The sequence below is a fragment of the Bombina bombina genome, chromosome 1 (assembly GCF_027579735.1).
Source record: "Bombina bombina isolate aBomBom1 chromosome 1, aBomBom1.pri, whole genome shotgun sequence".
NCBI lineage: Eukaryota > Metazoa > Chordata > Amphibia > Anura > Bombinatoridae > Bombina > Bombina bombina.
Window position 1 is genome coordinate 938,485,428 of NC_069499.1, and position 19,250 is coordinate 938,504,677.

Below are 19,250 nucleotides of genomic sequence, written 5' to 3' on the forward strand. Positions count from 1 at the left end.
CTACTCTGGGAATTGAGTAAGGCGAGGCACCAGGGAAACCCTGGCCGACCTCACCTTTCAGCTCAACCAGAGATCATGGAAGCATACTCTTGGAATCGGCTTGCAGAGCCGTCTCGCTTCTCCTGCGGTATCTGCTGTGCGTGTTTGTGAGCACCGTCTAACTCACGACTGTTCTGGTCCTCCTATCCCATTCAGTCTTCTGGAGGGTGCGGCCTTGCAGTGTGGCCTGATGTTGGCACTGTCGCGGTGTACCAGCTTGTGACGCCGATATCCTCGAGTCCGTCTCCGGGCGGAAGAGCTGTGATTTCCACCAAGGATCCTACAAACAGCTTGGGGCAGGTAGCAAACAGAATTGTCCCTATTCCTCGCTCATGGTCAGCACGCTATGCATGACTCCGCCCTCTGACGTACACCGATATGAAACGTTTCTATTACTATGTGGACAGAACAAACGATTTTGGGAAAACCAAGTATTTGTCTGTTGTATCGGTACACAATATCTACCAAGCAGTAGGATGTTATGCAATCTTCATAGGCAAGGTTTGGAACAAAAATTCTTACTTCTGTGTTAACTATATTATGTTCTGTATATTCCTTTGTATCACTTTTCAGTTTCTGGTGTGTTTTTCCTGCCCTCTTATTATTTTACTGCTTTGTACTAGTTTTACCTGGTAAGTCTTAGGTTAAACCAAGAAAATTAGTGATTACAACAATGAAAATGGAAATTTCTGTATTTTGGCCAATAACCTAGACAATACTTACCAGGGTTCCCACTCCTGTCCTGTCATCCTATGATGGACAAGTTAGGAATAGGGTAGGGAATGTAGGCAGTCAAGATATAAGTCAAAGTGTCATGGTTTGTTTCCTCTACATGCTCACACCCCTCGTAAGTATTGTTTAGGTTATTGGCCAAGATATAGAAACTATTGTTTTTATTATTTTGGTTTCTAATTTTTCCTATGTTCATAAGGTTGAACTCCTTGCAAAATAAAAATAAAAAAAATAAAAATAAAATAAAACATTGTTGACGGCGGCAGAAAGAAGACAATGACTTGCAAAAGGAAACAGATGGAAACCTTTCAGTGTTAGGTGCTGGTGTAAGACTTATATTCATACCACTATATTACTGAAGAGACCTACTGATATGCCAAACAAAAAATGTAAACAAACGTGAACTTTTCCACACTACATTTGGATTCAAAAGCCTATTTTCATGATATTTGAAGGGAGATGAACCGCCTCTTAAAGGGACAGTAAACACCTCAAGAGTTTTTTGGAAAATGTTTAGTTTGGTGTATTCAAACAAATTTGCAATGCACTTTGATTATTTTACCCCCTCTTCGTGTAATTTAGCTCTGAATGTCTTCTAATGTTTTCCAATTCTCAGAATTGGAAATGCACCCTGCTGAATTATTATATATATTTTTTTTTTAAATTGTATGCTCTGTCTAAATCACAATATATTTTTTTTGTTTTCTATCCCTTTAGCCCACCAATGTGGCTCAGTGAGCTTATGCCTTTATTTTCACGAGAAGTGGTTGTTGCAGCTTCTGATTGGCTGTATTTGATGAAGATTATTGCAGTAATTTTGACTGCAGCATTTGTTAAAAAGTATTCTATTTCCATTGGGAATTTTTTTTTTTTTTAATGTTTTTCATGTCTTCATTTGGAAAATAATTGGGTATTTTACATCAGATTTCTTAAAGTCTCTAGTGTGTCATTCTAAAGTGAACAGACAGATTTTAGTCCTATTTGTTCATCTAATGTTTATAAGCATTTTAAAACATTTTCATTTAACATAATGAAATCTTAAAGCTTCTGGTTCACAGCAGACAACATTATTATAGGTCACTTTATTTTTTTGCTTGTACAGCTGCATGTTTTATTTTTCATAATAATATAAATTATTGGTTTGTTTTCATCATATATTTCTATTTGTATTTCAGGTCACGGGCCATTTTCACATATGTTTGATGGGAGGTTCATGCCACTGGCCTGTCCAAAGAAAAAATTTAAGGTTTGTTATAATTTTGGGGAAAATATTTTAATCGAAAATCATCTACAATTTATATTTAGCTTAGCTACTAGTCTGTAGAAGTGACTTAACGCCTCTTTAACTAGAAAGTGCTTTCTCCCTAGAAAATGCCCATTTCCCCATACTAAAGATTATTAAAGGGACATTAAACACTTTGAGATGGTAATATAAAATGATAAATTGTATATATAAAACAACTCTGCAATATACTTTCATTATTTATTTTGTCCTCTTTGCCTGTAATTCCATTCTGAAATTGTGAGCTTTTCAGTTCCTGTTAGAAATGGAAGTGCAGAACACTGTTAAATCCAGCACAACCATTGGCTGCACACTCTAGTGACCTATTTATAACGGTCCCTAATTGGCCACAACAGAGAAGGTAGCACAAGTTACAACATGGCAGCTCCCAGTATTTTATAGACACTTAAACTTTATACTTATTTTGTCACTTTTTAAACTAATGAAACTTTAAAAAATACATCTACATGTTAGTCATGGACTAATCTTTTCTTTGAATGCATCATTCTATCTAGCATGTATTTAGTGTTTAATGTCCCTTTAAGGAAATAGTAAGGCTGAACAAATTTGTTCAGACTACTCCAGCATGTAAAGAAGCATTAAAGGCACACTCCAGCCAATACTGAAATTTACAGGTGCTTTTAAACATACAATTATTTGCAATATACTTGTATTAAAAAAAATGCTTCTAGTTAAATCTATCACGGTTTTAAGTTGGAGGTTTTACTGTGCCTGTGCACGTGAAGCAAATATGAATATGCTTCATGCACCAGCATTGTGAACAGTGTGTCTGGTGGTGCCTTTTGTTGGCAATGATTTAAAGGGATATCAAACTGTGCTCCTTTTAGTAAAACAAAATATAAGTTATATCAAAGTAAACCTAACAAGAAACGGCCCTTGTAAGGCTTTGCTTGGAAGTAATTGACATTGCACAAATTATGTTAAAAAATAAATTAGGTAAAATTAGGCATGTGCGTTCGGAAGATTTGGAAGGAAACAAAAGGGGAAGATGGTGGGCGCCAGGGACATTTTGCTATTTTCTGAGCTGAATTTCTTTTTGCAAAAATTCAACACACTAAGATCTGTGCAAATCCAGATCTTAGTGTGTTGCACTTTCACAAGAAGCAATCCGGTTCCAAAAAATAGCGAATGTCACTGGCGCCCGCCATCTTCCCTATTTGTTTCCTTCTGAATGCACATACCCAAGTAAAAATCCTTTTAAAATTATGAATTTTACATTTTGCAATGATTTCTATTTGGTATAAACCACTGCTTTGTGCTTTTTGTTTATTACAACAATGAAACAGACTGTTTTTTATCCCTTTAATTTACATGATACAAGTCACTGCTAGTTCTCTGAGCAGATACACTGTTCAACATGGTGCAGGTAGCATATTTAGTTATGCTTCACATGCGCAGTAAAATCTCACACTGGAAATTTGTGATAGCTTTTATTAGAAACATTTTTGCTAATATTTGTAATGCAAAGATTCTTCTGTACAAAAGTGAAATGCTTTGGTGTGCATTTAAATTTTTGGTCTGTCACTCTCTTTAACAATATTCTGTTGGTGCTGAGAGGGAGTGGTGGGAGTGAAGGAGAGAGACAGGTGGCCAAGCACAGAAGAGGGATGTAGGGACGGGGTTCTCTACCCTACAGAAAATGCTTTTGAAAGGAAAGGTTGGGTCCCTATGCAACAGGCTGTAGTGGGGAGATCTTGGGGGGTGTGGGGTCCCTATACTGCAGAAAAAAAGGATTAATTTTAATTGTAAAATAAAAAAAAATAACAATTCTTTACTGGCAGACTGGCTGCCAGTAACAAACATGGCAGGGAGCAGTGGGAGGGTGTGATCAGGGAGAAAGGAGGGTGAGGAGAGGTATTAAAAAAAAATAAAAAAAAAAAATGAAAATCGATAAAAGCCCTAAACTGCATACTGTTTGCCAGTACTTAAAGGGACATTAAACCCACATTTTTTCTTTCATGATTTAGCAAAAGCATGCACTTTTAAACAACTTTCTAATTTTACTTCTATTATCTAATTTGCTTCATTCTCTTGATATACTTTGCTGAAAAGCATATCTAGATATGCTCAGTAGCTGCTGATTGGTTGTTGTACATAGATGCCTCGTGATTGTCTCATCCGTGTGCATTGCTATTTCTTCAACAAAGGATATCTATAGATTAAAGTAAATTAGATAATAGCAGTAAATTGGAATGTTGTTTAAAATTGTATTCTCTACTTGAATCATGAAATACATTTTTAGGGTTCAGTGTCCCTTTAAGAGGGTGATGACGAGTGGGGGAATAAAGAGAGCTCTTTGGGAGGGATGATTTTGGGAGGTGTCAGTTGGGAAGGTAATTCCTATACTACAGCAAATATTAACCTTACAAACTGAGTAACCCCTTCACTGCCAGGAATTTCAGAAGTGTGGTGCACAGGTGCAATTAAGGACCTTCTAATTGACAAATATCAATGGCAAAATCATGCAAGTCTCTTGGTATCTTTATTTTATAAAGCAGGAATATAGGCTTAGGACCTGGCCCATTTTGGTTCAGCACCAATCAGCAAGCGCTACACACCGTTCTGAACCAAAAATGGACCAGCTCCTAAGCTTACGTTCCTGCTTTTTAAAATAAAGATACCAAGAGAATGAAGAAAAATTGATAATAGGAGTAAATTAGAAAGTTGATTAACATTGCATTCTCTATTTGGATCATGAAATAAAAAATGTGGGCTTAGTATTCCTTTAAACTGTATTGATATTTCTTAATTGTTTACTGTATGCAAACACATTAGTGTAACTATTTGTATTTTTTGTTTTCAGCATGAATCCGCTTCCGTTGAAATGTTTGATCACCTTGTTAAATCCAATAACTTGGAGGACATTATGAAAGAGTACGGACTGTGTTTGCCAGATGATTTATTGTTTATTAAAGAGCAGATAGCAGGGCCTTTATCTGGTGTTGCTGAGCAGGAGTTTGAGTCCAGCCAAAATAATTCATCAGTAAGTACTATACCTAGCTATGAAAATAATTGCTGAATAATTTGGGGATTAATACCCCTTCAAGTCACACCAATTTTGCAAACAAATAAGTCTAAATATGGCCTTTCTTGCTATTTTCTCAATAAGCGGTTTCTGGTATTCTTTTTTTTTTTTTATTCTGTTTGCCACTTTTTGCAGCTTTTTTGACTTTCATCTTTTCACTTGGTTTTATATCACCATCCTCTGATCAGCACCTTTTTCATTCTGTTATATTATTAAAGGGATGTGAAATGTTTTCTTTCTGGATTCAGATTAATACAATTTAAAAAAAAGTTTCCAATTTACTTCTATTATCAAATTTGCTTCAAACTCGTGGTATTCTTTGTTAAAGAGATATCTAGATTAAGGATAGACTGATATCATCATGTTTTTTTTTTTTAAGCGCCGATGCCGATTATTGGCTGCCTTTCAGGCTGATGACCGATAACAGGGGCCTTTATTCTGTACTTTTAAAGTTTTGAAAAATCAACACAATTTCTACACAAATCTGGTATAAACTGAACATGCTTATTAAACTTTTAAATATTAAAAATAAACTGGGAAAAATTAAGTGCTTGAAAATTAACTTATTAAATGGCTTCCCAAAACGTTGAAAAATGGCGTAAATACCTTTTTTAAACTGCACACTGATATAAAATTTGTCACTACTGCAAAGCTAGACACTACACATTTTCTTCAGTACTCCCAGTTAAGTAGAAAAACATTATAGTGCAGAAAGCATAACATTTCAGCATGTTCTCCTGTTAAACGGCTTCTGTTTTTTCATATATTGCTGCCACTTCACTAAAAACACGCTCACTTGGTACACTTTACAGACAAGGGTTAAAAGTAAAGCAAAAAATAAATTATATATATATATATAGTGAGTGATTTCTGGTTTGCTGTCATATTCCTGTTTAAAAGGATCGCTGTGTTAAAACAGTATTTTGAAGCAAAAAAACTGAGAATTTGCATACCTAATTTGCATATCTTACCCACAATTCTCTTGTGCATTGGAAACATTGCATATTAAGAATTTCTGGGGGCAAGCGGGGATACTTGCTTAGATGTACTAATTTCCTATGCAAATATTTACATTGATTTAATTTTGAGACATGGAGGATTTTAATTTCAGTTTTTTATCTCCCCCCCATAATTTTAATGAATTTTGGTTTAACCATGAAAATAGCTTTTCCAATGCAGCAATCAGAAATCTATCTCCTACTGATGAGTTCTAAAAATAACGAAACAGGCTTGTATAGTGAGTGATTTCTGGTTTGCTGTCATATTCCTGTTTAAAAGGATCGCTGTGTTAAAACAGTATTTTGAAGCAAAAAAACTGAGAATTTGCATACCTAATTTGCATATCTTACCCACAATTCTCTTGTGCATTGGAAACATTGCATATTAAGAATTTCTGGGGGCAAGCGGGGATACTTGCTTAGATGTACTAATTTCCTATGCAAATATTTACATTGATTTAATTTTGAGACATGGAGGATTTTAATTTCAGTTTTTTATCTCCCCCCCCATAATTTTAATGAATTTTGGTATATATATATATATATATATATATATATATATATATATATATATATATATATATATATATATATATATATATATATATATATATATATATATATATATATATATATATATATATATATATATATATATATATATATATATATATATATATATCTATCTATCTATCTATCTATATATATATATATCTATCAAGGATTTTAACCCCGTCCTCAGACTTTACAAATGTGTACATACCTTAAGCCTTTTAAACCCTCCACCGACTATCTCCGCAATACCGGAAGTCACCCAGCGTCCTGTCCGCACAACTGCGCATGTACAGAGCGTCGGCATGGCAACCGGCCGCAGCATTCTCTGAAAACAAACCAAAGTGAATACAAATGGTTACAATGTGGATATACATCATTACACTTATGTCATAAGCCCTTAACATCTTCAAAATGTGTGCTATAAACATTAATTCTATATTTTGTAACAGTTGAATACATTAATAATGAAATCCTGGGTGTTTCATCAAATTCTGCCATATATAAACTGGCGTACGATGGGGCCATATTCGACCCCTATCGCCGTCCCCTGAAGTTGTAGAAAAAATTAATTTTCGAATTTGAAGTAGTTTCTACTGAGGCATAGTTCAAAATTTAATTCCAAAATCAGCTCTACTGGTGGTCCCACGTATGGGTACCTATTCAGCTGTTTTCGAACCGCCATTATCCCCTGATCGTGTGGAATGGAGGTGTATAAACTAACAACATCTAATGTTGCTAGTATAATAGGCTGGTTGATTTTGGGGAACAATTTTATTTCCTTGGTAAGGCTAATGGAGTCCAAAAGAAATGAGGGCATATTTCGTACACATGGCTGCAGGATGCTATCCAAAAATATTGCTATTGGCTGCAAAAGGGATCCTATAGAGGACACTATCGGTCTCCCCGGTGGACTAGTAGGATGCTTTATGGACCTTCGGAAGTGTATAAAATGCAGGTATCAGAGGATACTCTACCTTCATAAAGCCTCTCTAATGTTTGTTCAGCCAACGATTCCCAAAGGCTCGATCCAAAACTTCCTCAATCTGTTTTTTAAACAGTTTAGTTGGATTACAGGTTAGTTGTTTGTATGTAGAAGTGTCATTCAACTGTGAGAATATTTCTTGCTGGCAATATGTATAGTCCATTATGACCAGTGCTCCTCCTTTGTCGGCCTCCCTAAAAATCAAATCCTTGTTCTTGCTGAGATTGTCCAATATCCGTCTCTCTTCTTTGGTTAAATTGTTTCTGCATCCTGATTTAGCCATTGTGCACATCCTCTTAGTATTATCCAGCAGGAGTCTACTATATGTTTTTATGCTGAGATTTGAGCTAGAGCAATCATAAGTTCTCTTAGGTTTCAATCTAGTAGTGTTAGTAAACTCCATATTGGTATCCTTTGGTTCTATGCCAAAATGTTCCTTGAGTCTTAGGTTTCGTTCAAATTTTTGCATATCAATATACATTTCAAATGGCTTGTACAAAGATGTAGGGATAAAAGACAAACCCTTGTTTAGTATCTTAGTCTCCAATGATGACAATTGGTAAGAACTCAGATTAATCACTATATTATTTATTACATCCTGCGTCTGGCTCTTGGTGGTCTTCCTCTTGCCACCCCCTCTCCTGATGTGCGTCCGGTGCCTCCCAAGTTTTTTGACCTGGTCATAACCCCTCCATCTGTTCTCTGTGGTACTTCAGTCGTTATACCGTCTGAATTAGTACTATTGCCAGATGAATCTATTGTCATATTCCTGGGCTTGTAGAATCGTGATCTCCTAGGTCTATTCTTAAAGGTCCTCTGTCTTTCCTCTGCCGAGAGTTACCATCTATAGACCTTTTTCCTCTTTATAATCAGACTCCACGGCGTCCCATTTGCGATTTTTAAAGGTCAACAATTCTGTTTCAATGTCTTGTACCTGTTTGGTCAATTTTTCAAGCCATTTATTCTCTTGGTCTGCTTCCAGAGTTGTTTATATGTTTGTTCAAATTGCTGTATTTCCACATCAACCTTATCCAATAACATCCTTACCTCTTCTATAACCAAAAGCATCAGATCTAGAGCGCATTTATTTAAAATGCTGCACCACTTGATGCAAAAAGCAGGATTGTTTCTGCCTATGGTAGGGATGTTTTTGACTCTAAATCCTCTTGGAATAAAGAGTTTTCTATGGTAATCCGATAAGAGGGTTCCATGTAGTGTTAAATCAGTTTTTTTTTTTTTTAAGTTTCAACCACTTTGCATACAAATGGGATGGCTGATCCTTTAAGTCCCTGTTGGGAAAAGTGGCAAATCGAATCCTATCCGCATCATCCTCTGTATAATTAAAGGTAGTAGCATCCTGTATGTTATCATCTGTAGCCTCCATTTCACCCAGTACTGTTGGTATTGGTTCCATATTGTAATCCATATTGTACAGTGCGTTTAAAAAACCATTAACGATAGTTAACTGAAATAGTCAGAGGTAGAGAAGTCTTATTGTATAGGGTGCAAGAGTTAAATAGTAGTACAAAAATTCCAGATGAACTCTGCACTCACTCCATATTACCACAGCTGCCTGGGGTGCATCCAATGCCACAAAGTGCTAATTTACAGTCCCGAAAAGAGCACTCACCAGGGCTTAATATCATAAAGCAACCAAAGCTTTTATTTTACAAAGTAACGTTTCGAGGATTTTAACCCCATCCTCAGACTTAACAAATGTGTACATACCTCAAGCCTTTTAAACCCTCCACCGACTATCGCCGCAATACCGGAAGTCACCCGGCGTCCTGTCCGCACAAGTGCGCATGTACAGAGCGTCGGCATGGCAACCGGCCGCGGCGTTCTCTAAAAACAAACCAAAGTGAATACAAATTGTTACAATGTGGATATACATCATTACACTTATGTCATAAGCCGTTAACATCTTCAAAATGCGTGCTATAAACATTAATTCTATATTTTGTAACAGTTGAATACATTAATAATGAAATCCTGGGTGTTCATTTGGAGTTCAGAGGCAATTTCTTCAGATATACATGAGCCATTTAACTCGCTCCCTTATGATACAGCAACACATATCACTATGGTATACCCAGTTATGCTGATCATAATTGATTATAAATCTAATGTGTGGCCCCATCGTACGCCAATTTATATATGGCAGAATTTGAGGAGAGAGATACTGATTTATTTGTACACCAACATATCAAATATTTCAAACGTTACATAGATGATTTGATCATTCTATGGTCAGGTACAGAGGATGAATTAGAAGATTGGTTTCTTAAATTGAATACTGTTACCCCCATCTACGATTCAAGATGACCAAGAGTTCCACAGCAGTGGATTTTCTCGACCTGACAATATTTCTTGAAGATGGTATGTTGGGTACAACTTTGTATAAAAAAGAGACTGATAGGAATTCGTTGTTGGAGGCTACAAGTTGACACCCTCCATCATTAAAGAAAGCTCTTCCAATTTCTCAATTTAAGAGGGTCATGAGAAACAGCAAACAATGTAATGCCCAACAACACCTAACAGAGATGAAAATGAGGTTCCTACAGAGGGGCTATCAAGAGAATCCTATTGATCAACATTTCAAGAGATTTGTCTCGATGGGTCGGGAGACAGCCTTGCAGGCTGTGATTATTGATCACATTCCACCCCTAACTAGGGGCGGGGATAGAAATAGGCTTCTACTACAGTGCGAATCCAGGTTTTTTATAATAAGTATTTTCAGAATTCAGTATGAATTGTTCAGGGGTATAAGGCCCGTAGCTTATATATGACAATGCTGAGATCTAACATTTTGACAGCATCATGTTTTGATTATTATTCTGCATTATTATGTGCGAGATGTAAATAACAAACTAACACATTAGATTTATAATCAATTATGATCAGCATAACTGGGTATACCATAGTGATATGTGTTGCTGTATCATAAGGGAGGGAGTTAAATGGCTCATGTATATCTGAAGAAATTGCCTCTGAACTCCAAATGAACACCCAGGATTTCATTATTAATGTATTCAACTGTTACAAAATATAGAATTAATGTTTATAGCACGCATTTTGAAGATGTTAAAGGCTTATGACATAAGTGTAATGATGTATATCCACATTGTAACCATTTGTATTCACTTTGGTTTGTTTTTGGAGAACACCGCGGCCGGTTGCCATGCCGACGCTCTGTACATGCGCAGTTGTGCGGACATGACGCCGGGTGACTTCCGGTATTGCGGCGATAGTCGGTGGAGGGTTTAAAAGGCTTGAGGTATGTACACATTTGTAAAGTCTGAGGACGGGGTTAAAATCCTCGAAACCTTACTTTGTAAAATAAAAGCTTTGGTTGCTTTATGATATTAAACCCTGGTGAGTGCTCTTTATTTTCGGGACTGTAAATTAGCACTTTGTGGCATTGGATGCACCCCAGGCAGCTGTGGTAATATGGAGTGAGTGCAGAGTTCATCTGGAATTTTTATATGTATAAATAAATAAATAAAAAGCAATAGGTCCAGCTGCAGTTCAGGAATAGGTAACAGAGTGCACGGTAGCCAGAGGGTCCTGCTCACCTCCAATATATAAATCCGATGGAAAAAAGTAGATGGCTCCAGCACTGTTTCATAAAAGTGAAATAACCTTTATTGAGGTGACATAATGAACAGACAGCGACGTTTCGGCTAACGCAGACCCTTAATCATGCTATGGATTGCTCTGCAACACAGCTTTAAGTAGGCTGGATAGCTTAATTACAAACACATTAACGCCATAAATGACAAACATTAATTGACCATGTGTTGATATTTTTACTGCCATCTACTGGGCCAATTCATGTGTTACACACTTAAACTACATTTTTTTTCCCAAATTTAGACAAAATGTTAAACACATAGGTAAAGTTAAACACATGAGCAGTGAGTTTAATCATTATATCCAAAATTTAAAATACATGTATACATATAAAGAAATAAAATTTATAAAAACAAATGGAGATCATAATCTCTATTCAGACCTACAGGATGTAGAGTTTTTGAATGTTGAATCCACCATACCTCTCTTTTTTTTTTTAAGTTCAAGTTCCCTATTGCCTCCTTTCCTAAGTTTAGGAATGTGATCTATTATTTGGAACCTAAGTTGGCTGACAGTGTGTCCCATTTCTAAAAAATGGGAGGAAACTGGAAGAGTTCTATCTTGACATCTGATCATTTATGTCCACTAATCCTATCTCTAATGGGGCGTGTAGTTTCCCCTACTTAGCCCCTCCCACAAGGACATTTTAGCAGGTAGACCACAAAGTCTGTATCACAGGTGTAATACCCATTAATTTCTCGAATTTTTCGATCATTGGTTTTTGCTATGTGTTTACCTTTTATCATTGCATTGCGCACAATGGAGACAGGGCTATGAACCTTTCTTAGGGGTAGTAAGATATGTAATTCTATTAGTGTTAGTGCTACCAATATCAGCCTTAACTAAGGTATCCCTAATGTTTTTCACCCGTCTGTATGAGTGCATAGGGGGAACTTTAAACTCAGGTATGTGTGGGTTAAATTTACCCAAAAGGTACCAGTGCTTTTTTATGATATTAGCAATGTGATCACTGTGTATTAAATTCTGAAGAAAAAATTACATGTTTAGTGTCCTTTTTTATTTTTACATTTGTATCATGTAAAACTTCATTTTTACATCTAGTGATCATAGATGGGGGATATCCTCTCTCTTTAAATTTGTTAGCCATCTCCTCGAGTCTAATGTCTTGCATATCCTTATCTTGTACATTTCTAATAGTTCTTATAAATTGACTTTTTGGGATAGAAGAAAAGACTGTCTTAGGATGGTAGCTGTTATATTGTAGTAATGTGTTGCGATCAGTTGGCTTAACATAAAGATCCGTTTTAAGAACTGAATCTTTTTTGTATATAACAGTATCAAGGTAATTTATAGAGGTGTCAGAAAAATTTAGAGTAAATCTCAAGCTATCAGTACATTTGTTAAGGTCCTCTACAAAGTCCATTAAAGATGTTATAGGGCCCCTCCATACGCCAAACACATCATCTATATAGCGAAGCCATAGCCTGCATTTAGTTTTAAAGTCTTGATTGGTATAGACATTTCTTTGCTCAAATTGGCTAACAAAGATGTTGGCGTATGAAGGGGCCATATTTGAACCCATAGCGGTTCCACGCTTTTGTAAGTAGAAGGTGTCCTGGAAGAGGAAATAGTTGAGATATAAAAGTATATTAAGTAAATCCTCAATAAAATTACTTTGATGCAAAGAAAAATTTGTTTCTTGTTTAATAGATTCAAGAGAATACCTGCCTCATGGGGGATACATGTGTAGAGGCTCACAACATCTAATGAGAAAAGAATATCATTATCAACATCTGAAATATCAGAAAGTTTTTTTTTAAAAGATCACCTGCATCTTTAAGAAAAGAGGCTTGTTTGGATGCAATAGGATTGAGAATCTTATCTACAAATATAGCAATGTGTGAGAATACGGAATCTGTACAAGAGACAATGGGTCTACCAGTGCAGAGCAATCCATATCATGATTAAGGGTCTGCGTTACCTGAAACGTCGCTGTCTGTTCATTATGTCACCTCAATAAAGGTTATTTCACTTTTATGAAACAGTGCTGGAGCCATCTACTTTTTTCCTTTGGATATATATATCTCTTTATCTCTTTATCTCTTTATCTCTTTATCTCTATATCTCATATATATATATATATATATATATATATATATATATATATATATATATATATATATATATATATATATATATATATATAAAGAAGCAAAAAGAAGCACTCACTGGATTTTCATCAAAAGTGATCAAAACTTTAATGTAGATTGTGACGTTTCGGGACAGCAACAGTCCCTTCCTCTGACAAACAAACACTGAACAAAAGCAGCCTTAAATAGGCTCCCAAACACACTCCCCTCAGGATCAGCCAATCCAGACTGAATAATTGAACACACCCTTGAAGTGACCAATAAGGAAACATGATACAAAATCGTGTATGTGACTAATGAAACATAAACAACAAAAATGCTTTAAAAAACAAATCCCCCTTGGGCCCCTAATGCTGGTGGTCATGCCCCCTAACTGAAATACACATCCTATATGATTGTCAATCAAAAAATAGGTAAAATAAATCGTAAAAATCGTTTATTATAATCTAACCAATCAAGCATTGGCTTGCAAACTTCAATTGCACTCAGCTCCAATACGTCATTCCTATAGTTACTACTCCGCCCCTTGTTGTCAGGGACGCCGAAACCATCTATAGTGAAAACAAAAGGCACTCTTGCTGGTCCGCCCCTAATTGCTAGGGACGCGATCACCGGCATGGCTATAACTCACAAAGGAACCGGCATCTCAATACACAGTATCGCATGTTCAGCTGGATTAATTGTTACATGCGCTTTCAAAGATAATGATAATGTGTAGCCGATCGCTCTGGGAGAGCTATTAAGAATGTCAACAAACCTCATCCAATGGCCGAGTGCCGTGTCACAAAATGGGCGTGTAAAAGCCTACAAGTCTTGGAGTTACGTATGCAGTGTTATAATTCATCGTAGCCGGAACCATACACATAAACTTACAATGACCATGTTGTGAAATACAAATCAAAGCCTCTTGCTCAAATCGATCAATATACCAGCAGACATATTATGGGATCGCCATAACAGAGTTGACAGAGTGTACATAAAACTAAAAATAAAAACTAAAAATAAAACTAAAGTTAAGAGTAAAAAGATCGTGCCTATAAGTGTGTTTATTTAAATGAACTTATTACGTGATTGTGCTTATAAACGTATTATATATGTTTTATCAACATTCAAACATTGAGGCGAAATTGGCTAGCCCAAATGGGCGTGTATTTAGAGTGTAATACCTGAAGGAATCTATTGTTCAGACCTCTGCTTGAACTACCACTTAAATATTCCATCATATAAACCCCATGTTAGTAAACGAATCCTCGTGTGGAAATAATGGAGAAAACATTTGGCATATATCGCAAAACGATCACCTGAAAATATTAAAAACAGTGCATAAGAATCTATTAACCCCAGCCTGTCCTATCTCTGCCCCAATCGTGAATGTCTAGCTGTACCCCAGAAGGAATATAAGGGGTAAAAGGGATTTAACCAAGTGGAAGAGAACTATGTCATACAGGGCATGACCAAACAGCAGAAGGATCCAATAGGGATCGTGTAAACACTCATTGGAGTGATACACCACATAAACAATACAGTTCAAATAAAAACAATTAAAAACAAAAATTGGCGCATGGAGAACTGACAAATAACAGATATTTCATATTGAAGAGGTAATGTCAAAAAAGGGACTATTATCTAAGCAAATAACAAGGAATATGTACAAGGTAATGATATTATAATGGTCTTTACCCTGAGGTAATTTAACAAGGAAATACATAATGTCAAGCTATATGCTTGAAATCTTATTTCTAAGGAAGGGAGGCCAAAAAATTATTAGACCAAAATTTGGAAAAATGGAAATATGAAATAAAATAAAAAATGTGTGGGATCAAAATCAAAAATAAGCAAAAAAAATCAGCAAAAAAATTCAGAAACTTAGAAAATCCAGCAAAAACAATAACAAAAAATTAATAGCAAAAAAGTTATTATAAAATTATCCACAAATTAGATCAAAAAATAGACTAAAAAATAAACAAAAAATAAACAAAAAATAACAAAAAAATAACAAAAAATGACTGGGTAATGGACTCATGGACTCTCATCAGTATAACTGTCGAATGTCGTGGACTCTCACAGAGTCTGAGATTCTCTTAGGGCCTCCTAAGGAATCATAAAAAGCAAAATTCAAAAAATGAGAAAACAAAGTTCACAAAAAACATTGCCATCCAGTATGGGTATTGAGTCCTCTGGGGTGTATAGTCCCCAATTCATAAATCCATCTTGATTCCTTGCGTAATAGGAGATTACCCCTATTCCCTCCTCTTCTAAGGATTGGCACATGGTCAATGAGTCTAAATCTTAAATCATTGACTGAATGTCCCGCCTCCAAAAAATGTCTCGCCACCGGTTGATCCGCCTTGCCATTTCGTATTGCCAGTCTAATACTGGATCTATGATTGGCCATCCTTGTTTTGGCATCATCTGTCGTCTTACCAACATAGAACTTGCCACATGGGCAATTTAGTAAGTACACCACAAATTTCGTGGTACAAGTGAGGAAATATCTGATGTTGTAAGTTTTGTTGCTTTCTGGATGATGGAAATGGGATCCTGTGAGCATCCCACTACAGGTAACACAACTGATACATCGATAGCAACCCTTTTTCTTTGTCCTTAACCACGTTTGTGAACCGCCATCAGGATTAATGTCGGCCTTTACCAAAATATCTCTAAGGTTTTTGCCCCTTCTGAAACCTATTCTGGGTGGTCTCCAATCTTTGAATGGTAAAGTGTTGTCTGCTTCTATTAGTTTCCATTCTTCCTTGACCATCCTGGTTAGTGGTACCACCTCAGGGGAGTATGTGGTCACAAACGTGAGTTGTTTGGTGTTGTCAGATGGTATAGTATCTGTTGTGACTCCAGTGTTTAATGCTTGAGTTTTCATATCTCGTAACTCTTTTGGTTTGTATCCCCTTTGGATAAAACGTTTTGTCATCTCATGTAATTGTTGTTCACATGTTGTTTCATCCGTATTATTTCTGATTACCCGTTGGTATTGAGCCTTGGGGATGTTACGGATCAGGCTTGGTTGGTGGCAGCTCTTCGCATGTAACAGTGAGTTGCGGTCAGTTTCTTTACGGAATAAAGTTGTTCCCAGTCTATCTTCTATTTTGAACACTCTCACGTCCAAGTAGTCCACACTGTTGTTACTAACTGTGTGTGTGAATTTAATTGGACTGGCCAATGAATTGAGGAAATTAATCCATTCCAGTAGATTGTTCTCACTCCCCCTCCATATTAAGAACAGGTCGTCGATGTAGCGACAATGTCTGATGAGGTTGTCCTCAAAAACCTTCATCTGGACAGATTCATGTTGAGCCATAAACAAATTGGCAAAAGATGGGGCCACATTTGACCCCATCGCTGTTCCCGAAATTTGTTTGTAAAATGTGGTATCAAACAAGAAATAGTTCTCGGTTAGACATAGAGTGAGCAAGCCAATAAGAACTTCTTCAGAGGGACATATATAGACTGCTTTTCTTAAAGCTTGTGTGACTGCCATAATGCCTTCATGTTGGGGGATTACGGTGTATAGGCTTGACACGTCTAGGGTGACTAATAAATCTTGGTCGGTGATATCCTTCAGATTGGTTATCTTAGTGATGAAATCCTGGGAGTCTTGTATATAAGACGGTGTTGATTTAACTAGAGGTTGTAAATAAAAGTCCACAAACTGGGCTAGAGGCTGAAGTAGAGACCCTCTAGCCGAGACAATAGGTCTCCCCGGTGGTCGTTCTGCATTTTTATGAACCTTAGGTAAGGTATATAGTAGGGGAATGAGTGGGTGTTCCCGTCGTAAGAAGTTGTAGTCATCTTGTGTGATCAGATTCTTATTTTTGTACTCAATCAGGGATGTATCGATTCTCCTCTTTAGTCTGGAGGTGGGGTCCCTATCCAAAGGTAGATAGGTATTTGTATCTGTCAGCTGTCCAAGAATTTCAGACTTGTAATATGATATATCCATGATCACAAAAAAGAAAACCCGTGAATGTACTGATAGTGGGATTGTTCGAAGATGGATCAAATGACCCTTTCGCCCTAAAGTCACTCCTTTGTTCCAGATTGGTCTATAAATATTCCTTAAGTCTTAAGTCACGGGTTTTCTTTCCAACAGCATCAAGGACAGACCAGTTATGCCATTAAGAGATAATTTAACAAAAGAGGAAAGAGTGGCCCTCAAGTCCTTAAGTGAAGACTCTTCAATTGTGATTCGCCCTGCCGACAAGGGCGGGGCTATTGTGATCATGGATATATCCTATTACAAGTCTGAAATTCTTGGACAGCTGACAGATACAAATACCTATCTACCTTTGGATAGGGAGGTAAGGGGGGAACCTTACCTAAGGTTCATAAAAATGCAGAACGACCACCGGGGAGACCTATTGTCTCGGCTAGAGGGTCTCTACTTCAGCCTCTAGCCCAGTTTGTGGACTTTTATTTACAACCTCTAGTTAAATCAACACCGTCTTATATACAAGACTCCCAGGATTTCATCACTAAGATAACCAATCTGAAGGATATCACCGACCAAGATTTATTAGTCACCCTAGACGTGTCAAGCCTATACACCGTAATCCCCCAACATGAAGGCATTATGGCAGTCACACAAGCTTTAAGAAAAGCAGTCTATATCGGTCCCTCTGAAGAAGTTCTTATTGGCTTGCTCACTCTATGTCTAACCGAGAACTATTTCTTGTTTGATACCACATTTTACAAACAAATTTCGGGAACAGCGATGGGGTCAAATGTGGCCCCATCTTTTGCCAATTTGTTTATGGCTCAACATAAATCTGTCCAGATGAAGGTTTTTGAGGACAACCGCATCAGACATTGTCGCTACATCGACGACCTGTTCTTAATATGGAGGGGGAGTGAGAACAATCTACTGGAATGGATTAATTTCCTCAATTCATTGGCCAGTCCAATTAAATTCACACACACAGTTAGTAACAACAGTGTGGACTACTTGGACGTGAGAGTGTTCAAAATAGAAGATAGACTGGGAACAACTTTATTCCGTAAAGAAACTGACCGCAACTCACTGTTACATGCGAAGAGCTGCCACCAACCAAGCCTGATCCGTAACATCCCCAAGGCTCAATACCAACGGGTAATCAGAAATAATACGGATGAAACAACATGTGAACAACAATTACATGAGATGACAAAACGTTTTATCCAAAGGGGATACAAACCAAAAGAGTTACGAGATATGAAAACTCAAGCATTAAACACTGGAGTCACAACAGATACTATACCATCTGACAACACCAAACAACTCACGTTTGTGACCACATACTCCCCAGAGGTGGTACCACTAACCAGGATGGTCAAGGAAGAATGGAAACTAATAGAAGCAGACAACACTTTACCATTCAAAGATTGGAGACCACCCAGAATAGGTTTCAGAAGGGGCAAAAACCTTAGAGATATTTTGGTAAAGGCCGACATTAATCCTGATGGCGGTTCACAAACGTGGTTAAGGACAAAGAAAAAGGGTTGCTATCGATGTATCAGTTGTGTTACCTGTAGTGGGATGCTCACAGGATCCCATTTCCATCATCCAGAAAGCAACAAAACTTACAACATCAGATATTTCCTCACTTGTACCACGAAATTTGTGGTGTACTTACTAAATTGCCCATGTGGCAAGTTCTATGTTGGTAAGACGACAGATGATGCCAAAACAAGGATGGCCAATCATAGATCCAGTATTAGACTGGCAATACGAAATGGCAAGGCGGATCAACCGGTGGCGAGACATTTTTTGGAGGCGGGACATTCAGTCAATGATTTAAGATTTAGACTCATTGACCATGTGCCAATCCTTAGAAGAGGAGGGAATAGGGGTAATCTCCTATTACGCAAGGAATCAAGATGG

The 19,250-nt window shown here is 36.9% G+C and overlaps 1 protein-coding gene across 1 annotated transcript in view; it reads left to right on the forward strand.

The window, feature by feature from the left end:
- SAMHD1 (SAM and HD domain containing deoxynucleoside triphosphate triphosphohydrolase 1) overlaps window positions 1-19,250 on the forward strand; it is a 615,063-nt gene that overhangs the window by 132,643 nt on the left and 463,170 nt on the right. Inside the window, exons 6-7 of the mRNA XM_053715954.1 lie at window positions 1,947-2,017; window positions 4,878-5,057. Of these exons, the coding sequence (XP_053571929.1) occupies window positions 1,947-2,017; window positions 4,878-5,057 (251 nt within the window). The remainder of the gene's footprint in view (window positions 1-1,946; window positions 2,018-4,877; window positions 5,058-19,250) is intronic.